The sequence below is a fragment of the Protopterus annectens genome, chromosome 8.part0, assembly GCF_019279795.1.
Source record: "Protopterus annectens isolate FY-2018-M chromosome 8.part0, PAN1.0, whole genome shotgun sequence".
In the NCBI taxonomy this organism is placed as follows: Eukaryota; Metazoa; Chordata; order Ceratodontiformes; family Protopteridae; genus Protopterus; species Protopterus annectens.
Window position 1 is genome coordinate 1,307,028,936 of NC_056741.1, and position 26,013 is coordinate 1,307,054,948.

General features: G+C 42.9%; 1 protein-coding gene across 1 annotated transcript in view; it reads right to left on the reverse strand.

Moving 5' to 3' along the window:
• Positions 1 to 26,013, reverse strand: part of ILVBL (ilvB acetolactate synthase like) — a 790,151-nt gene that overhangs the window by 637,870 nt on the left and 126,268 nt on the right. Inside the window, exon 4 of the mRNA XM_044080826.1 lies at positions 25,814 to 25,941. Within this exon, the coding sequence (XP_043936761.1) occupies positions 25,814 to 25,941 (128 nt within the window). The remainder of the gene's footprint in view (positions 1 to 25,813; positions 25,942 to 26,013) is intronic.

Genomic DNA, 26,013 nt, shown 5'->3' on the forward strand with positions numbered 1-26,013 from the left:
TCTGGGCAGTTGTATTCAAGCTTGCACCCAGGAATGTAATTCTTTCAGAGGGTACCAGTTGTGATTCCTTTTCGTTTATGGTGTACCCTAGGCATGTTAAAAGTCTTTTCACAAACTCCAGATGTTGTAGAAAAGTGCCCTTGTTTTCTGCCTGAATTAGACAATCGTCCAGATAAGGATAAATTTGAATCTTTCTTTGTCTGCAAAATGCAATTACTGGTGCCAGGCACTTTGTGAAGACCCTGGGCGCAGTAGATAAGCCAAAGGGCAGTGCAGAGAACTGGTAATGCAAACGCCTGTTTTGAAGCGGAGGTATCTTCTGCAAGATTCCCTGACTGGGATATGCAGGTAAGCCTCTTTTAAGTCTAGAGTTACCAACCAGGCATCCTTGCCCAGCATAGGCAGTAACTGTTGTAGAGTCAGCATCTTGAATTTTGGAGTGTCCAGGAAAGTATTTAGAATGGATAAGTCCAGAACTGGACGCCATGAGTTGTCTTTTCTGGGTACCAGGAAAAGTCTTGAATAAAAACATTGTCCTTTTTCCTTTTCTGGTACTGGTTGAATAGCCCCCATATCCATGAGGGAGAGAACTTGTTTCTGGGTCTCTGCCCACTGATTTGGAGGCAGATCTGGCCATCCGTTTGGAATTGGCAACGTGTGGAAATTAAATCTGTATCCCTGGGATACTATATTTAAGACCCACTTGTCCTGGGTAATTAGATGCCAGTTTTGTGCACGAAGTGCTATTTTTCCTCCCAAAGGGGCTACCAAAAGATAAGTGCTTGTAAATGGCAGAGGAAAGTTATTGAGACTGTTTACCGGGGGGGGGGGGGCTTGCTATTTCCAGATTTGGAGGTGGAGGCACCCCATTATTTTGTTCTGTAAGTTCCTTGTGACTGAAACCTGGAGCCTTTGGAGTGTCTGGGTTTGACCTGAGCGGCTCTGTTGGGTACTGGAAAGGACCAACTCTTAGTAGGCCAGTGCCTACTGAACCTGGGTGGCTGCACTTACAGTTTGCATAGATTTAGCTTTGTCTTCCATCTTTTTCAAAACTTCTTCTGCCTTATTATCAAATTGACTGTCCTGTTGTAAAGGAGCATCCAACAATTTTGCTTTAACATGACCAGGCAGATTTTGCTCCTTGAGCCAAGCATGCCTTCTTATCACAAATCCAGTTACGGCGGCCCTGAAAGAGGCTTCCAAGGAATCAAAACCACATTGCAAAGTATGCTTTCAAACTTGTTCAGCTGAATGCAATAAATCCTGTAACTCTATTTTCCACACAGTCAGAAATCAACATAATTTTCTGTTTCAGTAAGCCCATGACATGCTGCTGATATTTAAGCATATGAAATAGACAGTTTAAAGCCCTGATAGCCAGGGTTGCAGACGTGTAAACCTTCTTACCCCATCTATCCAGCACCCTGGAGTCTATCAGAAGGGGTAGGATTTTTAGCAGTAGAAGCCTTAACACCCTTGGGACCCTGAGAAATTGTTTCAGGATCAGCAGTAGGGTTTTTAAAAAGAAACTTGTGGGAGTCAGGAACCCTGTAATATCGGTCTGGCTTATTAGGAGCCGGAGGCAGGGAATCAGGAGCCATGCTGGATTCTGAGAAAACATAATCAACAATGTCTAAAACAGGAGGTATAACCAAAGGCCTATGCTGAGGAAGGAGGAGGAAATCCCTAAGCCTCTTTTTGGATTCTGAAAAATCCTGACTCTCCCAATGAAAATGTTCCCTTAAGGTATGCAAAGTTTCTCCAAAAGAAAAATCCTCAGAAGGAGAAGTAATGGATTCTTCTGCATCAGAGTCCTCATAAGGGGGAATAGAAAATTCCTGATAAGAAGAGGAATCAGAAGAAATGGAAGCCTGATCTAAGATTCATAATCAGTGCCTTGCCTAGGCCTCTTAGCAGGAGGGGGTTGGGAACCCCTGATCAAGGTAATTAAATCCTCAGCCATTTTGATCATTTATTTTTTAAGTATAGGGGCCTGAACACGTAGCCCGTGCATCGGTTTTTTAGACATAGAAGTTGGTTTTGGCCTTATTTTTGATGATGGCGTCAGTTTAATATACAAATCTTTAAGCCTGAAAACACCCTCAGAAGCCGGTGCCTGCTCAGTGGCTCCGGACCCATCTAAGGGAGAGACATCTGTGGGTTCAATACTTGAAGTGTCTCGCGGCATACCAGATTCCAAATGGGTCTCGGTAGAGGCCTGCAAATCAAAAGTAGCGAGCATCAGGGGCTGCGAAAGCACCTCACTGAGTACCGGCGAACCGACGACTGGCTGAGGAGAAGCTTCGTAGTCGGTTTTGGACCTCGACAGTCTGTCTCCCTTTTTCTTTGCATTTTTTTGTGAATTCCGGTAGTTGGATTGCTAACAGACAACATTTCCGGATAGTTAAATCTTGAGCCAAAATATTTAGAAGCAAAAATATACCGACGCTTAATAGTGTGTTGGTTAAATTTTGCACAAAACCGACAGTAAGGCACATTATGGTCAGGGCCTAGGCAAGGAATACAGTACACATGAAAATCCTTATGAGGTATTTGCTTCCCACAAGTAATACAATTATTACCTTTTACTGACATCGGTAAGGAGTAAGAAAATTTTTCCCCAACGGGATACTTAGCTTTAGGTTGAAAACTTTGGTTCTGAAACTCGAAAACAAAAATTTCAGGAGTCGGCCGACTGGCACTTGCGAACTGCTTCTGCTTCGGGCACCGCACGGCAAGAAAGACTGATTAAAATGGCGTTGGCTGCATGTTTTATACCCCTGACGACCTCAGGTCATGAAAGAAGAGACAGCAACTGACGCAGGACCCAATACTTTGTTATTCAGGCTGACTGAGGGCAACCTGCCAGCAGATTACCCAAATGTAATGACTGCAACAGTGAAACACTAAGAACATCTGAAAGTGCTGTGATCCTGCTCTGAAGAGCAGGAATTTCCTGCAGGATTCCCTTATGGGGATGTGGAGGTAGGCATCTTTTAGGTCTAGTGTCACTAGCCAGGCATTTTTGTTAGCATAGGCAGCAGCTGCTGCAAAGTTAACATTCTGAATCTGGGGACCACCACGGAGGTGTACAGAATGGATAGATCCAGATGGGGCGCCAAGCGCCCTCTTTTCTGGGAATAAGGAATAGTCTGGAATAAAAGCCTTTGCATGTTTGATCTGACAGGACAGGCACTACTGCCCTTGGGATATGAGAGTTTGGACCTAGCCAGGCATTTTTGTTAGCATAGGCAGCAGCTGCCGCAAAGTTAACATTCTGAATCTGGGGACCACCACGGAGGTGTACAGAATGGATAGATCCAGATGGGGCGCCAAGCGCCCTCTTTTCTGGGAATAAGGAATAGTCTGGAATAAAAGCATTTGCATGTTTGATCTGACAGGACAGGCACTACTGCCCTTGGGATATGAGAGTTTGGACCTCTTTCAGTGCCTCTGCCCACTGATTTGGAGGCAAGTCTGGGTACCCTCTTGGAATTGAGAGTTCGCTGAAGGAGAATTTGTATCCTTGAAAAATGATCTTCAAGACCCATTGGTCCTTTGTTGCAGAAAGCCAATTTTCTTTGAAGAGGGAGAGCCTTCCTCCTAGTTTTTGATGGGTAAAGGGAGGGCAGAGGGGGGAGGGGGGGTCATTGTGAGTTTTTGCCATAGAAGGGTTGCTTAGAACTCCCTGTCTTTGGGGCTTAAGTAATCCACTGTTTGCTTCTCTGTTGGCCCTGGGATAGGGGGCTGGATGGTCTGTCCCTTACCTTGGCCCTGTCTGCTAGGTGCAGGGAAGGATCAGTGCTTACAGGGAAAGTTCCTGCTGAACCTGGGAGGTTGAACCTGAAAGAAATCTTTTACTGTTTGCATAGATTTTGCTGTGTCTTCCATCTTTTTAAGCACCTCTTCTGCTTTTACTCCAAACAAGCGCTCCTTATCTAGGGGTGCATCAATATGTTTAGACTTGACATGATCAGGGAGAGGTTGTTCCTTCAGCTATGCATGTCTCCTAATGAGAGATCCTATCACTGCTGCCCTGCTAGAGGCTTCTAGGGCATCATATCCGCAGTGTAATGAGTGTTTGGCCACTTGATAAGCAGAGTACAGTACAGTAAATCTACTAACTCTTTTGAATTGGCACAATCAGGAATGGTAGAATTTTGTTTTAATAGTTCCAAAGTGTGTTGTTGATATTTTAACATATGGAACTGACAATTGAGCACTCTGATAGCTAAGGCTGCAGAGGTGTATACTTTTATACCCAATCTAAACAGAGCTGTGGAGTCCTTGTCAGAAGGAATAGGATTCTTGGCAGAACTAGTCTTCGCTCCTTTATGTCCCTGTGTAATGACCTCTGGGTCTGCTGCAGGATTTATGCACAGGTATTTGTGAGAATCCGGTACTCTAATACCTGTCAGGTTTACTGGGAGCAGGTGGGAGGGTGTCAGGGGCTAAGCTGGATTAGTCCTGAGATTCCCATTGGAAATGTTCCCTGAGGCTGTGAAGGGTTTCCCCAAAAGAATGGTCCTCTGGAGGGAAGGCAGAAGGGATGGATTCCTCTGCATCTGAGCAGTCAGAGGTTGCTGTTCCTCTTCTAAATCTGAATAGTCAGATTCCTCAGAATCCTGTTCTGTCATAATTTCTGGAGAAAGGTGCCTTTTCCTTTTAGGAGTTGTGGCCTGGCCTGACTACCCTGGATAAGGGAGATGAGATTCTCCGCCATTTTAAGCATTTGGGCTTGGGGTGGTGGAGCAGGAGCAAGATGGTGGCTAGAAGCAGATTTTCTAGGAGTGGCCTGCTTCTAGGCCTAAGAGAATCCGTTGGTCTGCGAGACATGGTAGTCGGATGGGAAGATGTTTTTTTTTTTTGTCTAGATTCGGTAGTGTGAAAGGCCTCCTCGGAAGCCGGTGCCAGATTCATGGCTCCGGACCCAACTGAGGCAGACACAGCCAAAGGCTTGGAAGACGAAGAAGATTTCTGCGGCATACCGGACTCCGAAAGGGTCTCTGTAGAGGCCTGCATAGATATCGAATCGGGCATCAGGGGCTGCGAAAGGGCCTCACTGAATTCCAGAGAGCTGAAGACTTGCTTAGCAGTAGCGTCATCGGAAGGCTTAGACTTGTGTGGTCTGTCTCTATCTTTATCTCTTGTTTTTTTCGGAATATCCACGGATTGTTGGCTGATGGACACCATATCGGAATGTGAAGACGGAACACAAAAATAACTGTCTACAAAAAGAGGTCTACGGCGAATGGTTCTCACATTAGAGAGGACACAGAACCAGCAACGGGGAATGTTGTGATCTGGGCTAAACAAATGATGCAGTAAGAATGAAAGTCTCAGTGTGGGATCTGCTTTCCACAGGCAAAACAATTGTTAACTTTTTCAGACATCGGTTAATGCAAGAAAGGGTCCCCAATGGGGTACTTAGCTTTAGACATTTCAGCAAAAATTCAAACTTTAGTAGTGACTGACTGGCACTCGTGCAAACTGCTTCTGCTACGGGCTCCACGGCAAGAAAGACAGATGTAATGACGTTGGCTGCCTTGCTTTACAGCACTTCAGACTACAGGCGACTGCAGCCAGCACAGAAAAACACTGACTCTGGTATTCGGGCCGGCCGAGTGCTACCACAGCAGGGATAACCCACAGGTGATGACTGCAACAGTGAAACACGAAGAACATCTAAACTTAACCTTTAAGAAGTGTACAGCTTAATGTCCTATCAGTAACAGTTCCTGTCACTCCTATAGATGTTTAAACCTTGCCTGCTTTTCATCAATCCATGAACTTATCAGGACCATAACTTAAATAAATGTACTACATGCCTATCACCATTGTTTCTTATTTAATTTAACTGCAGATAGTCTTTACTGACCTTAAGCACTGCAGAGCCCATAAGCTCATAACTATATTTTCCCTATATAATCATCTAACTTCTTTTTGAAGACTGACAGAACAAGAATTTCTGACATAAACAGGGATACTGTTCCACAATTTAGGAATCCTTTGAGTTATAAACTTATCTCTTGTCTTTGCTTGATCCTGTTTATGTATTTAGGACCACAGACCCATATATTAGGATATTCTACAGCCTTTATTATTAAACAAATTGCTTACTTAAGATCAGAACTGTTCCTTACAATCTAGCCTTAATACGTTTGCCCTGATTACTTTATATGAAATGCCGAAAACAAGCAAATACTTCAATCTCTCAATATAGTTTGTTTATTCTTTTGTAAACTTTAACCTATTTCTGAATTTCCTATGTCAGTAATACATTACAAAACATCAAATTACATTTCATCATGAGTCTGATCACAGCTATAAATACATTCTTTAATACCATTTGATTTCTAGTTTCCATTATACCCTGTAGTAGGCCAAATTGTATTAAAGACTTAAAGGCCAGATTAATGAACGCCTGCACTAAGAGTACACAAAGAGTACACAATCTGTATTCAAGAACATCCCCACTACATTTTTTGTGCTTTCTACTCATTACTTTTAAACTACAAAACTTATTTGCCTAACAGCTTCTGGCTCACAAGGACTTCCTAGTTTACATATGAAGTGAACGAATGAATGAATTTATTGAAAACTTGCTGGAAAAAAAAAAAAAAAAAAAAAAAAAAAAAAAAAAAAAAGCATATCCTCTTATGTATCCTTAATTAAGAAAAGTATGCATAGAAGTACATTAATTATGTGTTTGAGACTAACATCTGCCCCACACAGCTGGGAGTACTTGGAGACCTGGAAATATTAGCAGCATGTAAGGCATATACATTGATGTGACAAAATGACAACTGTGAACAGAGGTAATCCAGAAAGCTCGAGTCAGGTCTTGTTATTCCACCTGGGACCCAGGGGTGACAGGATTAACAAGAAGCAGAGTACAAAGGATTAGTCCAGTTAAAAACACTTTAGCTAGCAGATCTAGGCGACTCTTTCTCGGATACCTTCCCTTTGGGAGGAATAGATACCTTGTTGGACTTTCAAGTAGTGTATTCAGTTAAGTAGCTAGATGGGTGACTGTTCTTGTTCTAATACATTATATTCAACAGGTCAGTTATTTAAAGGCAGCTACAGACAATTGAGGGAGGGTCCAGGGGAGCTGACTGGAACAAAATCTACTCTCAAATCCACAGCAACATCATGTGCAACTGACTGTATAGTGCTGTTTTTCCACACGTCAGATCTTCTTCAAGGTGATATTTCCACAGCTACCAAACCCAGTGTCCCACTTTCCCACTCTCACCCCAGTACTCAGCTAACCAGACTGTGCCCCCCCTTTTGCAAATCCCTGGATCTGCCACTTAACATTCACAAGGAAGGCTTCATGTGGAACACCCCTTTCAAAAACATTTTTACGTGATTGCACTGGATGAGGGCGATGCATAGGCAAACATGTTGAAATGGCCAACAAATGAACCTTGACTAAGTAGTAAAACAGGCCAGAGGATAGTAGCTCACAAAAATAACGAAGAACCACAGAAACACTAGCCCTGAATGGGTGCCGATTCTTTTTTTGGCATCAGTTAGAAAACCTTTTTCCATTTACTAATATATGATTTGTAGTAGGAGATTGTCTTGCCTCCTTCAATATATGCTGCACGATCTCAGAAAAAAATGCCTAAAAGGTATTAAAATTCTATCATCCAGGCAGTAAATTGTAGCTGCTTGGGGTTGGGATGTAGCAAACATCCCGGGTCTTATGTGAGTAAATACTGTTTGTGAGGAAGTTTGCGGCAGTTACACCTGGCCATTTCCAATTGCCTGGGCGAGAAGGGAGTCACTACAATGATCTTTCTGGAATCCTTATGAATCTTCAGAATGACTCTGAATATTAGTAGAAAGGGCAGAAAAACAAAGGTACAGTCCTGTACATGGAAAAGAAGCAGCATCAGTTATCCAGGTCTTCTTGTATTGAGTCATGCAGCAAAATCTCAGCAACTTATTATTGAGTGTGGAGGCAAAAACATCTACTTGATGTGTTCCTTGCAGTTGGATCAATTCCTGGAAGACCTCTTGATTCAGTTTCCATCGTGAGGGTCTGTCCTGGTCCTGCTCTGCTTGTCTGCCATAAAATTTTGCTCTCACAGTAAGTAATATGCCTGCAGAATGAGATTGTGCTAACAGTCATATCCTAAGCTAGCATGGAAAGTCTGCACAGAGGGTAAGATTGCCCCTCCCCCCACTTATTTATGTACCACATCACTGTGATGTTGTCTGTAAACACTTGAGTAGGCCCCAGGGACCATAAATACAGATAGTTGACAGCATTTATAAGTGCCAATACCGCTTTTATGTTTGAGTACTTTGGTTTGTATTTTTTGTTTCAAAGACCCTGCACTTTCATTCCCCAAGATAATGTTCCCCAAGGAAAGTCTAAGGCATCTGTTGTGACTGATTGTGTTGGTGCTGAGAGGGGAATGGGAGAACTGGATTCTGAGAACTTTGGTGTCTCCATTTTCACAAACCCGAAGACTGGAATCTGAAATGTCAGGGGATGTTGATGTTGGGATCACACAGATTGCAGATACCACTGAATTTTTCTCATGTGAAGTCTTGCAAAAAAGTGTCTTGAGAATCATAGGTGTCATGAGACTCAGAAGCTTGAGGAATTCCCTTGCTAAGACAGTAGTCTGAGTGGAAAAATTCAGGACCAGATCTTTATACAGATACCATTTTTCGTGTGGGAGAAATGTTCTTTGAACTGAGGTATTCAGGAGACATCTCAGGAAAACAGTCCTGTGGGAAGGAGCCAGGTAAAATGTTTATAACTTCTCCTGGAACCCCAGTATGAGTAGGAGACTCCTTCTCCAGGTGGGAGATTTTTGACCCTTTGAAATAGACTTTGCAAAGATAAGCAAGTCATCTAAATAAGGACAAAATGTGAATACCAAGGGTTCTGTGCTGGGACCTCTCCTATTCAGCATCTACTTCTCTGAAATAAAGTAGAACACCAAAAGGGCTGTGGGTGACTAAGTCTGCAGATGACTACAAACTAGCAGTTGTAATTGAATCCCCAAATGACTTGGCTATCTTGCAGGTTTGTCCCAATTAAATTACTAGTGTCAAAAACATGGATTGGAACCAAATGCCAAAAACTGTATTACCATATCCTTTGGAAAGTCATCTACTCCAGGGAACTGCCACATTGACAATACTCCCATAAGGGTTGAACCAGTTGTTCAGGATTTGGGAACTTGTGTGGACAGTGACCTAACTTTTGACCAACACATGCCCATTGTCATACAAAGTCCTTCTATACTGCACAGCTTATGAACAAGGGTTTGTGTCTAGATCTAGGGATGTCATCGTCATCCTTTACTCAGCCCTTATTGTCCCAGTCATTGATTATAATGCCCCCTTTGGCATGTTTCTGTCCAGACACGTGCAACAACTAGAATCCCCACAGAGATACCCTACTAAAAGAATACATGGTCTAAACAATATGTCCTACATGGACCAACTCAAAGCCCTGTCACTATACTCAATATCCTACAGACTGATAAGAGGTGACCTGTGTCTGGCATACAAGGCATCCTACGACCTAATTATGATGGACTTAAAAGCATATCATAAAGTCAAATAGCATCAGAAATACTTGGTTTAGGGTCTAAACCTAGTCTGCAACATCAACAGAATGGCTTGGGGGACAGGCTCATCTCTCAGGAGGTTAACAGTCCCATCCATATAAAACAAAGCTAATCATGTCCATATTTACGCTCAACTTGAATCAATGAACAGGAAACAGAACATTTACCTCATGATTGCTCCCTGTACTACTAACAGACACAGGCAGCTCCTAAAGGCATGGGTCCCATCAAATTATCTAGGATATGATCCCAGTTATTCTCACAATACATAATATATAATTATTGACCAAGGGAAGCGTAAGGACCATCCAACACCAAATTGGATAGGTTAATTCAAGCACCAGAAAGTATACTGGCTAGGCTTAAAATGACCTAAAATAGCAACTAGCTCGGTGCTTACCGATGAACCTATAACACTTTGCATTCTGCTGTAGGCTATCACAGGAGCCAGACACTTGTGAATACCCTTGGAGCAGTGAATAGACCAAAGGGTAATGCAGAGAACTGATAATGTGATCCAGACAAAAAACCTAAAGAAATACTATTGTAGCAGAAAATTCTGTTTGTGTAAGAAAATACTAAGTTCTCACTCTAGTGCCTTGGACAAATGCCTTTAACAGAGTATAAAATCACATTCCTATAATACATATATTTATACAAAAACATTAGGTAAAACCAATTAAACAATAAAACAATTATAGCACCCACTTCTTCCCTGTTTAACTCACTTCTTCCCTGTTTAACCCTTTTGGGAACAGAGTACAAAACTTCAAGATAAAAATTGCCTCCTTATGTAGCAACTTACTTTTTAAACACATACCTGGAACATTTTAATTTTTTTGTATAACAGTACCTTTTAAATTTTTACCATCACTACCATGACACATCTTAAAGTGTAGCCCCAAAGGACTCTAACTTTTGATTTTTAATATTTCTAAGATGTTCGAAACATCTAACATGAAAACTCTGTTTGGTTTCCCCTGTATAAAATAAATTACATTGACATTTTAGGACATATATAACTCCTTCTGTGTTACAGCTATACACATCACATGGTGAATACCTTTGTCCAATTATATAATCAAAAAAAAGGAATGGTAAAATTGCATATTGAACAATATCCACAAGGTTTTAAATCAAACTCGTATACAGACTTCCTAGGTACTTCTACTGGAAATACAAACTGAGCATGAACCAGCATGTCCACCTTGTGGACATCGTTCAATATGCAATTTTACTACTGGTCAGAGAAGGCTCTGAGGTCAGCAAATACTAAACTGAAGACATGGAAGTTTATTGAGGTGAAAGCACAAGAATTCAAGGAAATACTCTGGGCTCTAGCACCTCAAAAATTGCATATTGAACAATATCCACAAGGTTTTAAATCAATCAAACTCGTATACAGACTTCCTAGGTACTTCTACTGGAAATACAAACTGAGCATGAGGTGGGAGGATGGCCTAATGGTTAAGGTGTTTGTCTTACAAACACAAGGTAGTAATAATCTATGAATCTAATCTATGAACCAGCATGTCCACCTTGTGGACATCGTTCAATATGCAATTTTACTACTGGTCAGAGAAGGCTCTGAGGTCAGCAAATACTAAACTGAAGACATGGAAGTTTATTGAGGTGAAAGCACAAGAATTCAAGGAAATACTCTGGGCTCTAGCACCTCAAAAAGAAGAAAAATAGGTGGAGATAAAGAAGAATGGCAGTATCTCAAAATAGCAGGAGTGAAGATGATAAAACAGATATGCAGCCAAGCCAGGAACAGAAATAAGGCGCATAAGGAAACCTGGTGATGGAATGCAGAGGCACAGGAAGTTATCAAAAGAATGGAGGAGTGCAGGAAAAAGTGAGAGATAGAAAAGACAATCCAAGATAAGAAGAAATACTGGTTGGCTTACAGAGACTAAGACAGTAGTCACAACAACAAAAAACAAGGCATCAGAGGCACTCTTTGTCAGCTACTAAAAAGTGACTCAGCAGATGGTACAAAGAAACCATCAGGTTGCAAGGCAAAGACAAAGATAAAAAAAAAATTGTCATCAGACACCATTCATAAAGGATGCCTGCAACAACCAGTCGACAGGACATCAAAGGCAGATGGGAGTACTTCAAGCAGCGTCTGAATGAAGAAAACCCTATAGAAGCTTCACTGTGACAAAAGGAAGACCCCCCCCCCACCTAGAACAAGTATGACCAACACTAAGGAAAATTAAGTCAGGGAAGACAGCATGCTCAGATGATGTCATGGCAGATATGATCAAGATGTTGGGCGAGTCATGAGCAAAAGAACAGCTGATGGTACTCATAGCAGTATATAGAAAAAGACATATCCTAGATGACTGAAGAATGAGCATCCTAGTGCCAGTGTACAAGAACAAAGGGGACATTCACACTTGTGGGCAGTACAGAGATATCAAACTCCTGTCACGCTGCATGAAAATACAGGAAAGGGTGACTGCTAAATGAATATGCAAACTAGTATAAAATAAGACTGGAGATGAGCAGTTATGATTCAGATTAGGATGCAGCACAACCAACCCAATCTCTGCAGTCATAAAGACAGTGGAGAAGAAGCTGAAGATGAGGAAAGAGTCAAGTAGGCATACCTCTCAACGTCTTACTGTCTCTTTACTCTGTGTTGTACAGACTGCTCAGAGGTGACCTGTGCCTTGCAGACAGGGCAATATCCAACCCTGCCTTACTGAAAATGCTATACATTCGCAAGTCAAACATTTTTAGTCACACACTCAAGGGACCTTAACTTGGTATGTGATACCAATAGAACTTGCCAGAGGGACAAATTTATCTTGCAGAGGTTGCATCATCTCTGGAACAGACTTCCAATCCATATTAAGCAGAGCCCCTCATTGACCCTATTTAAGTATAATTTGGATGACTGGCTGAGAAACTGTAAATTCGCCCCAGGGGTTCCACCTGTATCCCTCTTAGATATGGGTAATAGCTGATGATTTAGTGTCTACCTGTAACAGATGCTCTTCAGAACAAGGGTCAACTTGGCTAGGCTTGTAAGGGCCCTAGGGCCATTAACCTAGCAACCTCCTATGATGAAGTTCCAGATAGTGGGATGATGGATCTGTTGTAAAAGGACTGTAAGAAGTGCTGAACTGTTTCCTTTTTAATATATCAAAATAAAGATAAGAAAAGTGAGGGAGTGATACTTTTTTTTTTTTTTTAATTTCAGGGACCTGACAATGCAAGGTAGGGAACTCCTGGTATACCAATACAGTGATAGAGAAGGTGGCTAATGAGGCTGTTGCAGAGGACCAAGTACTAAACAGCACAAACCAGGAAATAATATCAGGATTCACAGCAATAGGGCAACACACAGAAATACCACAGAAGTCACAGGAAAATAAAGTTGAATTTAAGTTGAATTTAATGAAGCGCTTTTCGTCTGTGGTGTACACAGACTTCCTCAAACAAAAAGTATTACAAACTACCCGTACTCCTGGGATGTTCAAATGTCAAAACTGCAATCAATGTCGTCACATTCTTGAATCAAACCGATTTGACATTGATAATATTAGATATGACATTAGATGCAGATGCACTTGTAACTCTAAAATGGTGGTCTATGTGGCATTATGCCAAAAATGCACAGGTTTTTATGTAGGTAAAACCGAGCGTAGATTTAAAGATCGGATCTACGAACATCAATATGCAATTAAAGCGAAAGATGAAAATGCTCTTGCTAAACACATCATCCAGCATAAAGACCACCATTTTAAGTTTATGGTTATAGAACAAATGCATGACACTATTAGAGGAGCCCCTGTACACCTATTATTAGAGGCGTCTGAATTGCGATGGCAAATTAGATTAAATGCTTATGCTCTACCAGGTCTCAATGAAGGCTGCTCTATTAGCAGCCTTCTTAAACTTAAGAACCTGGTTAGATAGTCTTTTTGCCTTTATGAGTTTGTAACACACTAACTGTTTTGTGATTTGTACTTGTTTACATCAGGTAGTGGCTAGTGTCTATTTAGATGATAGGCTAACAACTGGCTGATTTTATGATTGTCTAGTTTAATTTTAATTTTAATATAATGTGAGTGATTGAACTCAAGTTCTGTGAGCTTGCGTTTTAATTTTAAATTTTTATTTATGGTTCAAGGTGTGCCTGATTGGTTAATTGAACCTTTGACTTAATACTGCTGTATATTTAAGCTGCTGTTCAGTTAAATGTAGTTTGTAATACTTTTTGTCTGAGGAAGTCTGTGTACACCACAGACGAAAAGCGCTTCATTAAATTCAACTTAAATTCAACTTTATTTTCCTGTGACGTCTGTGGTATTTCTGTGTGTTGCCCTATTGCTGTGAATCCTACTGTTGCAGAGGACTTGGAAAGATACAGTACATAATGATGGCCTGCCATTTTTTTTAATTATTATTTTAATTTTGGGGAAAGCATACTCTGCAGTGGTGCTGAAAAGTGATTTAGACGTTTTGGGAAAATGAAATGGGGAGACAAAATTTTCTTCCACAAATTAGAAAAACAATGATGGTGTTGGGCAGCACCTGATGATGGGGGTAGGGGCACCTCAGCAATAAAGTACAGTTGTGTACACCTACCATAAATGTAGATATTAGGTGTCTTCACTGTTGCAGTCATGACTGTAGGGTTCTCCCCTGCCGGCAGGCAGCCCTCGGTCAGCCAGAATCCCAAAGTCTGGGTCCGGCGTCAGCTGTTCAACCATGCTCCTGATGTCAGGCCAGGAGTACAAAGCTGACAGCCGACGCCATCTTCTCCAGTTTTTCTTGCCCCAGATGTCAGGAGTCCCAAAATGATAAAGGTTCCAAACCCTTTGCAAATACACCTCAGAAGAATGGTGAAAAAAGGAACCATAAAAAGGTAAAAATAAGAGGGGACAGGTGGGAGGGAAACCCAGACTGCAACAGTGAAGACACTCGAACATCTACATTTATGGTAGGTGTACACAAATGTACTATGTTCATAGTGTTTCACTGTTGCAGTCATGACTGTAGGGTAGAATCCCAAAGCTGAAAAGAAAGGGAGGTGGTCATAAAGAAGAAGGGATGGCTAAAAGGCCCTGCAAGACTGCAGAGGCAAAGCCTGCCCTAGACTTAGAGTAGAGAGGTAGATTGTAGTGCTTAGAAAAAGTATGCACTGAACTCCAAGTTGCAGCTTCCAAAATGTCTTAGGTAGGAACTCCCCTGAGGAAGGCCGCAGAAGTGGCAGCAGCTCTGGTGGAATGAGTCCATATACTCCCTGGGATTTGCTTTCCATGGTGTGAATAACAAAATCTGATTCCATGAGCAATCCATTTAGAAATGGTCTGTTTTGAAATGGCTTTACCTTGGGAACTTGAAGCATAAGAAAAACAATTGTTCTGATTTTCTGATGTCCTTGGTTCTGTCCAGGTAAAAATGTAATTGTCTGTGTACATCCAAGGAATGTAAGATCCTTTCCCCTTTATTTTGAGGAGTGGGGAAAAAAGTTGGCAAGTGGATAGTTTGATTTAAAGCCACTTTGGAAACCACCTTAGGCATGAAGGTAAGATTAGTCCTCAAAGACACCCTGTCTTGATGAAAAATAATATATGGTTCCACAGCCATAAGAGCTTGTAACTCTGAAACTCTCCTGGCAGAGGTAAGGGCTAACAGGATAGCTGTCTTCCAAGATAAAAACTTGATGTCAGAAGAGGCAGCCGGCTCAAAAGGAGGCAAGGTTAGTTTTTCCAAAACATAGTTGAGATCCCAAGCAGGAATGGGAGGAGATCTAGGAGGTCTTAAATTCTTAGCTCCTCTGATAAACTGTCTCATGAGCTGGTGGAAAAAGATTGGAGGGTCAGTATTATAATGAGCCGAAATAGCACAGGCATGTATCTTAATAGAAGAGAAAGAGAGACCCTTATGCAAGAGATCTGTCAAGTAAAGTAAAATAGAAGAAATGTTCGAAGAAGAAGATCAGAATACTGAGCCTGCATCCAGGAACAAAATCTTTTCCATTTTCCTGCATAAGATTTCCTAGTGCTAGGACGTCTGGCTTCTAAAATGACATCCATAACCTGCTTGGGTAGGAAAGAAGAAATCAAAGGTCCTGGATTAATCAGGCCGCCAGGCTGAGAGTGCTGACCTGAGAGTGTAGAACCTGACCCTGATGTTGGGACAGAAGGTTCGGAAACGGAGGTAAAATCCAAAGGGGGTCCAGACATAGGTTTTTTTTTTAGAGTTGGGTACCAAAACTGCCGAGGCCAATTTGGGGCCAGCAAGATCATCATCTTGGGCTTGTCCTGTTTTATCTTTAATAATACCCGTGGAAGAAGAGGAAGAGGCGGAAAGGCATATCCCTAGAGGTTCCTCCAACTGAATGATAGGGCATCCACTTTCCAAGCTTCTTTGTGGAAAGTCCTGGTGCAAAAATTCTGTAGTTGATGATTGAGATGGGATGCAAAGAGGTCTATATGGGGACATCCCCAGACTGCTGTTATCATCCTGAATATTTTGGTGTCTAGCATCCACTCGTGTGGATCCGAAAGGTTTCTACTCAGACTATCTGCCAGGATGTTTTGCTTCCCTGGTAGAAACTGAGCTTGAAGGTCCAGATTGTAAGCTAGAGCTGTGTTCCATAGATCCATGGCTAGTCTGCAAAGGGGGTAGGAATGAGATCCCCCCTGCTTGTTTATGTACCACATAACTGTGGTGTTGTCTGTCCGTATTAGTAGTTATCCTGGTTGTAGAAGATTTCTGAAAGCCATTAGGGCTTTATGAACGGCTAACATTTCCTTTAAATTGATATGCAGGTGCTTGTGTTCCTTTGTCCAAAGGCCCTGCAGACAGTTGCCCCGAAAATGGGCTCCCCAAGCATAATCCAACACGTCCGTGGTTAGAGTCTGAGTAGCAGGAGGCAGACAGAAGGGTTTCCCTTTGTTTAGAGTACACGCCCTGGACCACCAAAGAAATTCCTTTTGAAGGCAAGGCAGGACAGAGATCAGTATGTCTAAACTGTGGCACTGCTGAGACCATACACTTTTTAGGTACCACTGTATTTTCCTCATGTGTAGTCTTGCATATGGTACGAGAAGGATGCAGGAAGCCATGTAACCCAAAGCCTGCAGGAATTTTCTTGCAGATAGTTGAGTTAAAGTTGCCAAGGTTTTAAAAGTTGAAGCCAGCTGTAATTGTTTCTCGGATGTCAGAAATGCCATCTGGGTTGTGGTGTTTAGAAGAGCACCCAGAAAGGTTATCTGCTGTGAGGGTGTCAAATTTGACTTCTTTATGTTTACAGAGAATCCCAGGAACTTGAGGAGGTGTTGTACAAACTCTAGATGCTGGAGTAAGACATCCTTGCTGTCTGCCTGAATTAGACAGTCATCCAGATAAGGGTAAATTTGAATCCCCTTGAGTCTGCAGTAAGCTACTACTGGAGCCAGGCATTTGGTGAAGACCCTGGGTGCAGTAGACAATCCAAAGGGCAGCGCAGAGAATTGAAAGTGCCTCGATCCGGCCTTGAACCTGAGGTATTTTCTGCATTCCTGCCTGATGGGAATGTGTAAATATGCCTCCTTTAAATCCAAAGTTACCATCCACGCATCTTTGGATAGCATTGGAAGTAGCTGCTGAAGAGTAAGCATCTTGAATTTTGGAATTTCTAGAAAGGTGTTCAAGACTGACAGATCCAGAATGGGTCTCCATGAGTTTTGCTTCTTGGGAACTAGAAAGAGCCTCGAGTAAAAACCTTGTCCCATCTCTGCAAGTGGAACCAGTTCTATGGCTTTCATAGCCAAAAGTGCTTCCACCTGGTTTAAGGCCTCTGTCCATTGATTCTTTGGAAGGTCTGGCCATCCGCTTGGTCTTGGCAGGGTATGAAAATGGAATTTGTAACCTCTTAAAACCACATCCAGAACCCACTTGTCTTGAGTTATACGAGTCCAATTTTGATAAGAGAGAGTTTTCCTCCGAGGGGGGCTTCCAGGCAAGAAGTTCCTGCAGCCCAACAGAGGGAGTCATTGAGTTTGTTTCCTATGAGATTGTGATCTATCCTCTCCTCCCCTAGGGGTGGAAGCAGTCCACTGTCTTGGTCTATAAGAGGCTTGTGTTTGAGGCCTTCCTCTGGAGCGTCTATATCTACCCCTCTGAGGCCTGTCTGAAGTGGGAAAGGACCAATTTTTAGAAGGCCAATTCCTGCTAAATCTTGGTGGCTGTACTTGTAAGAAATCTTTAACTGTTTGCATGGATTTCGCCTTATCCTCCATCTTTTTAATCACCTCTTCAGCTTTTGATCTAAACAAAACATTATGCTGAACAGGAGCATCCAATAATTTAGCTTTTACTTGTTCTGGCAAATTTTGTTCCTTTAGCCATGCATGCCTTCTAATGACTGTATCAGAGGCAGCAGCCCAACAAGAAGCCTCCAAGGCATCAAATCCACAGTGTAAACCATGCTTTCCAACTTGTTCAGTGGCATGCAATAAGTCATGTAATTCCTGATCATCTGCACAGGCAGAAATGGAAGTAAGCTTTTGTTAAGACAGACAAGAGAAACTGCTGGTATTTCAGCATATGAAACTGACAGTTTAAAGCTCTAATGGACAAAGTAGCAGAAGTGTACACTTTTTTGCCCCATCTTTCTAAAGATCTAGAATCCTTTTCAGTGGGAATGGGGTTTTTGGCAGAAGCAGCCTTAACTCCCTTAGGACCCTGAGAAATTGTTTCAGGGTAACAGAAGGGTTCTTGTATAAAAACTGGTGGGAATCAGGAACCCTGTAATATCTATCAGGCTTAACAGGAGCAGGAGGAAAAGAATCTGGGGTTAAGTTAGCTTCCGAAAAGGCATCATCCACAATATCCAAAACAGGAGGAATAGCCAGGGGTCTATGTTGGGGAAGAAGAAGAAAGTCCCTTAGCCTTTTCTTAGATTCCGAATACTCTTGTCCTTCCCAGTGGAAATGTTCCCTCATTTCATGCAAAGTTTCCCCAAAAAAGAAATCCTCAGGGGGAGAAGCTGAAGGAATGGATTCCTCAGCATCAGAATCCTTATAAGGAGGGAAAGAATATTCCTGGTCAGAAGAAGAAACTGAAGAAACAGAAGCCTGATCAGAGGAATCATAATAAACATCCTGCCTTGGCCTTTTATCTGGAGGGGGCTGTGAACCCCTAATCATAGTAAGTAAATCCTCCGCCATCTTGAGTAACTGTTTGTGACTTGGGAGCCGGTTCAGAAGAGGCCTGTGTTGCAGTCTTTGGTTTTGAAGGAGTCTTTGCCTTTATAAGAAGCTGAGCAGGCCTGAAAACCCCTTCGGAAACCGGTACCTGCACAGCGGCTCCGGACCCATCCGAAGGAGCATTGTCCGAAGGTCCTGCCATTGAAATAAAGGCCTGGTTGGCTCCTCATGAGAGTCCGTTTCGGCCATCGGTTCTGAAATGGCCGACGACAGGGGCTGCAAAAGCGCCTCACTGACGACGGCCGAACCTGAAGCTGGCTCCGCTTGTGTGCTATCATCAGATTTGGACCTCGGAGGCCTGTCTTTATCCCTGCGATGTTTGTGAACTCCGGTAGCGGGAAAGTACAGTTGTGTACACCTACCATAAATGTAGATGTTAGAGTCTTCACTGTTGCAGTCATAACTGTAGGGTGCTCCTGCCGGCAGGCAGCCCGAGTTCGGCCAGAATCCCAAAGTCTGGGTCCAGCGTCGGCTGTACAAGCTAGTACCCTGACGTCAGTACGCTCTGGTACATAGCCCTCAGCCGACACCATCTTCTCCAGCCTTTCTTGCCCTAGATGTCAGAAGTCCCCAATAAATCAAAAATGAATCCAACAAGGAAACACAAATACACCACAAAAGAGAGAGAGAGAAAAGAGGGGATAGGAGGGAGGAAAACACCGACTGCAACAGTGAAGACACTCGAACATCTACATTTATGGTAGGTGTACACAACTGTACTATGTTCATCGCGTTTCACTGTTGCAGTCATAACTGTAGGGTGGAATCCCAAAGCAGTGACAAAAGGGAGGAGGATTAGACAGAAGGGGCAGCAAGAAGACCCTGCAAAACAGCAGAGGCAAAGCCTGCCCTGGTCTTAGAATACAAAGGGAGATTGTAGTGCTTGGAAAAAGTATGCACAGAACTCCAAGTGGCAGCTTCCAAGATATCCTTGGTAGGAACTCCCCTGAGAAAAGCTGTAGAAGTAGCAGCTGCTCTAGTAGAATGACTTCTCACAGTACCTGGAAACTGTTTCCCATGATGAGTGTAACAAAATCTTATTCCATAAGAAATCCATTTGGAAATAGTTTGTTTGGAAATAGCCTTTCCAAGAGAACTGGAGGCAAAAGAAACAAACAATTGGTTAGATTTTCTGAACTCTTTAGTCTTGTCCAAATAAAATTGTAACTGTCTGTGTACGTCCAAGGAATGCAAAATCCTTTCCCCTTTATTCTGAGGATTAGGAAAGAAGGTAGGAAGGTGAATTGTTTGATTTAAAGCCACTTTCAAAATCACCTTAGGCATGAAAGTAGGATTGGTCCTCAAGGATACTCTGTCCTGGTGGAAAGTAAGGTATGGTTCCCACAGTCATGAGAGCTTGCAACTCTAAGACCCTTCTGGCAGAAGTCAAAGCTAACAAAAGAACTGTCTTCCAAGATAAAAACTTAATATCTGAAGATGCAGCAGGCTCAAAAGGAGGCAAAGTAAGTTTTTCTAAAACATAATTAAGATCCCAAGCAGGAACAGGAGGGGTCCTGGGAGGCCTTAAATTCTTAGCCCCTCTCAAGAATTGTCTCACCAAAGGATGAGAAAAAACAGGGGGATCAGTATTGAAATGAGCAGAAATAGCAGAAGCATGAATCTTAATGGAAGAAAAGGAAAGTCCATTAGACAAAAGATCCGAAAGGTAAAGCAAAATAGAAGAGAGATCAGGTACCAGAGGGTCCAAGCCTCGGTCCTGCATCCAAATGCAAAATCTCTTCCATTTAGAGGCATAGGATTTCCTAGTGCTAGGCCGTCTAGCTTCCAAAAGAACATCCAAAACTTGCTTGGGAAGACTAGAAGAAATCAAATTCCTTTGAAGAGCCAAGCTGCCAGGCAAAGGGTCTTGAGATTGGAATGTAGCAACTGACCCTGATGCTGGGACAGAAGAGAAGGGTTCAGAGGGAGAATCCAAGGAGGCTCCAAGAACAGGTGCTTTAAAGTTGGATACCAAAACTGTCGAGGCCAATTTGGAGCAATCAAGATGAGGAACTTGGGCTTGTCTTGTTTTATCTTTAGTAACACCGAGGAAGTAGAGGAAGAGGAGGAAGGCATATCCCGAAAGGTTTTTCCAGCTGAAGGACAGGGCATCCACTTTCCAAGCTGTTTTGTGGAATGACCTTGTGCAAAAGTGAGGCAGCTGATGATTGAGATGGGATGCAAACAGATCTATCTGGGGCATCCCAAACTGCAGTAATCCTGTTGAATAAGTTGGTGTCTAGCATCCATTCGTGAGGATCTAAAATGTTCCTGCTCAGGCTGTCTGCTAAGAGATTCTGTTCTCCTGGTATGAATTGGGCCTGGAGATGTAGATTCAGATTTAGAGCTGTGTCCCATAAAGCCATAGCTAGTCTGCAAAGGGGGTACAAATGAGAACCCCCCCTGCTTGTTTATGTACCACATGACTGTGGTGTTGTCTGTGTAAATCAAAAGAGGCCCTGGATGCAAAAGGTTCTTGAAGGCTAGAAGAGCATTTTGAACTGCCAACATTTCCTTCAGATTGATGTTCCAGTGAAGATGATCCTTTGTCCAGGTTCCCTGCTGGCAATTGCCTAGAAAGTGTGCTCCCCAAGCATAATCCGAGGCATCCGTGGTTATGATTTGAGAAAGTTGAGGAAGACGGAAAGGCTTTCCTTCATTTAAAGCACACACCCTGGACCACCAAAGGAACTCCTTCTGGAGGCAGGGGATCAGAGGGATCAGAGTGTCCAGATCGTGGTAATGCTGCGACCATACACTTTTTAGATACCATTGAAGCTTTCTCATATGAAGCCTTGCATTTGGAATCAACAGAATGCAGGAAGCCATGTAGCCCAGTGCCTGCAGGAATTTCCTTGCAGTGAGCTGAGGTAGAGTTGCCAAAGTCTTGAAAATTGAAGACAGCTGTATTTGTTTTTGAGGAAGGCCCTTTGTAAGGTTGTATTTAAGAGGGCTCCCAGAAATACCATTTGTTGAGAAGGGATCAAATGTGACTTTTTTGTGTTCACTGAAAATCCCAGTAGGAGGAGAAGACGTTGAACAAAATCCAGATGTTGAAGCAAAAGATCCTTGCTGTCTGCCTGAATAAGGCAGTCGTCCAAATAGGGGTAAATCTGAATCCCCTGGAGTCTGCAATAAGCCACTACTGATGCCAGGCACTTGGTAAAGACTCTGGGCGCAGTAGATAAACCAAAGGGCAGTACAGAGAATTGAAAGTGTCTCGAACCTGCCTTGAACCTGAGGAATTTCCTGCGTTCCTGCCTGATGGGAATGTGTAAATAAGCTTCCTTTAGGTCCAATGTCACCATCCAGGCGTCCTGAGAGAGCATTGGAATCAGCTGCTGCAGAGTAAGCATCTTGAATTTTGGAATTTCCAAAAAGGTGTTTAACACAGAAAGGTCCAGAATAGGTCTCCATGAGCTTTGTTTTCTTGGAACCAGAAACGGTCTTGAATAAAAACCTGTTCCCATCTCTGAGACTGGAACAGGCTCTATGGCTCTCATGGCCAGAAGAGCATCCACTTGATTTAAGGCCTCTGACCATTGATGATTTGGCAGATCTGGCCAACCGAAAGCCCTTGGCAAGGTATGAAAGTGGAATTAAAATCATGTCCAATACCCATTTGCCCTGGGTAATACGAGTCCAATTTCTGTAAAAAAGAGAAAGTTTTCCTCCGAGAGGGGCATCCAGGAAAAGAGGTCCTGTAGCCCAACCGAGAGAGTCATTGAGTTTGCTTTCTTTGAGATTGAGATCTGTCTTCTCCCCTTCTAGGTGAAGAAGCAGTCCATTGTCTCGATCTGTAGGAGGCCTGAGCTTGGCCACGACCTCTGGAGCGTCTATATCTTCCCCTTTGAGGCCTGTCAGACGTGGGAAAGGACCAATTCTTGGAGGGCCAATTCCTGGAAAATCTAGGAGGCTGAACTTGCAAGAAATCTTTCACAGTTTGCATAGATTTTGCCTTTTCTTCCATCTTTTTAATAACCTCCTCAGCCTTGGAACCAAAAAGAACATCATGCTGAACAGGGGCATCTAATAATTTAGCCTTAACCTGCTCAGGTAAACTTTGCAAAGCCAAGCATGTCTCCTGATAACAGTACCAGAGGCTGCGGCCCTGCAAGAAGCATCCAAAGCATCAAAACCACAATGCAAGCTATGTTTGTTCAGTTGTTCAGTTGCATGCAATACATCCTGTAGTTCCTTATCTTCTGCACATGAAGGAAGGGAAGCAAGCTTTTGCTTTAAAACAGACAAAAGAAATTGCTGATACTTAAACATATGAAACTGGCAATTTAAAGCCCTAACAGAAAGGGTAGCAGAAGTATATACCTTTTTGCCCCACCTGTCTAAGGCACGAGAATCCTTCTCAGAGGGAATAGGATTCTTAGAAGTAGCAACTTTAGCAGCCTTAGAACCCTGAGATATAGTTTCAGGATCTGCAGAAGGATTCTTAAATAAGAACAAATGAGACTCAAGAACGCTATAAAACCTATCAGACTTAGAGGGAGCAGGAGGCATGGAATCAGGATTCAAATTAGCCTCGGAAAAAGCATCATCCACAATGTCAAGAACAGGAGGGATAGCCAAAGGCCTATGTTGAGGAAGAAGGAATTCTCTAAGCCTCTTCTTGGAAGCAGAATAATCCTGACCTTCCCAATGAAAATGTTCCCTCATCTCATGTAAGGTTTCCCCAAAAGAAAAATCTTCAGGCGGAGAGGCAGAGGGCAAGGAGTCCTCAGCATCCGAATCCACATAAGGAGGAAAAGAATATTCCTGATCAGAGGAAGAGACAGAAGATATAGAAGCCTGGTCAGAGGAATCCATAGGAACATCCTGTCGAGGCCTTTTCTCAGGGGGGGGGGGGTGAGAACCCCTAATCATTGTAAGCAAATCTTCAGCCATCCTTAACAATTGCTTCTGTGTCCTGGGAGTAGATTCAGAAGTAGCTTGAGCAGGAGCTTTAGACTTAGCAGGAGTCTTTGTCTTTGCCTTTGAAATAGTGATGTGAGTAGGCCTGAATACCCCCTCAGAAGCCGGTACCTTCACAGTGGTTCCGGACCCATCCGAGGGAGCGACGTCCGAAGGTCCTGCAGCAGATAAAATAGAAGGCCTTGATGGCTCCCCATGGGAGTCCGTATCGGCCATCGGTTCAGAAGTGGCGGACGACAGGGGCTGCAAAAGCACCTCACTGATGACAGCCGAACCGAACGGCGGCTCCAGCTGCAACGAGTCCTGTTTGGACCTCGGAGGCCTGTCCTTGTCTTTGCGTTCCTTTTGAATTCCGGTAGTATCCGACGACATTCTATAATTGAAGCGTCTGCCAAAGTAATTCAGAGCCCGGTCGTACCTGCGTTTGATAGTACGAGAATTAAACCTGGCACAGAACCGAGAAGAAACGTCGTGGTCAGGGCATAAGCAAGGTAGACAGTAAGAGTGGAAATCTTTATGAGGTATTTGTTTTCCACACGTAATACAATTATTAACTTTTTCTGACATCGGAGGAACAAGAAAAAGATTCCCCAATGGGGTACTTAGCTTTGAGAAGAGAAGTAAGAACTTCGGACCAACAACAACCAAAAACACTGTTCGAAAATCGCCAACCAACGACTTGCGAGCTGCTTTCCACCGCACGGCAAGAAAGACTGGAGAAGATGGTGTTGGCTGAGGGCTATGTACCAGAGCGTACTGACGTCAGGGTACTAGCTTGTACAGCCGACGCCGGACCCAGCCTTTGGGATTCTGGCCGACCTCGTGCTGCCTGCCGGCAGGAGCACCCTACAGTTATGACTGCAACAGTGAAACACGATGAACATCCGTATCCGACGACATTTTGTAGTTAAAGCGCCTACCAAAGTAATGAAAAGCAAAATCGTACCTGCGTTTAACTGTACGTTGATTGAATCTAGCAAAAAAACGACAACTAGCTACGTCGTGGTCAGGGCCTAAGCAAGGAATACAGTAAGAATGAAAATCCTTATGAGGTATTTGCTTCCCACATGAAATACAATTATTAACTTTTTCGGACATCGGAGTGGAGCAAGAAAAAAAGTTTCCCCAACGGGGTACTTAGCTTTGAGTGGAGAATAAAGTCTTCAGACTGAAGTATATCAGGAAAAAATTGTCAGGAGTCAGCCGACCGGCACTTGCAAACTGCTATCACCACACGGCAAGAAAGACTGGAGAAGATGGCGTCGGCTGTCAGCTTTGTACTCCTGGCGCTCTGACGTCAGGGAGCATGGTTGAACAGCCGACGCCGGACCCAGACTTTGGGATTCGCCGACCGAGGGCTGCCTGCCGGCAGGGGAGAACCCTACAAGTCATGACTGCAACAGTGAAACACGATGAACATCATAATACATTTTGGTTTGCATGTGATAGACAAAGAATAAAGTGAACTTTTTATCCTACGTAACTGATAACGTATATCTTGCAGCAAAGTATGTCAGTATATGCATGCAAATCAGTACAAAAAAAGCAATTGTATTAAAATCACAGCTCCCCCTGCAAAAACTTGAGAAACTCTAACTTTTTACTACTACTTCTGTCCAAAGATTTGCACTATTTCCTTTATGGCAGACTCTAGATTCTTGCTCATAGAAACTGCACACAACGGTTCAATAAATATTTCATATTGCCACTGACAAAACAAATAAAATTCCTTATTTAATTTGCTGCACACAGCCTGCAATGAAGACGATAATTTAGAGAGATGTCCATTTAAAGAGAGACAAAGCCACATTTATTACATGCTTATTTTACCCATTTTCTGTGCCTGCTTTCTCCATAAAGAATAAACAAGAAAATGCATTTACGCATGTTGACCACCATTCTTGAAGTCAGAGATCAAGTCATTCCTATGTGACGCTCACACTCCCCAATTAATGCTGTCATTTATGACATAAAAAAGAATGCACATCCCTGTGCTTACTGTTAATGTGCACAAATGTCACGGAGATGAAAGGGACTGCACAGAAATCACGAGCCTATCCCACTTACCTGAAGCAAGGTGGCTGCAGCTCCTCCAATCAGGAGAACAGGAGACTCTGCCATTTGTGCATTTTTAACTGCTGTGACAGTATTGGTTAAACCTGGGCCTGCCGTTACTGCAGCTACACCAACAGTACCTAAGTGATAACAAAAAGACAACCAATCTTTTAGTAGTATCATTTGTGCAGTGCTGCATTGCAACTACTACA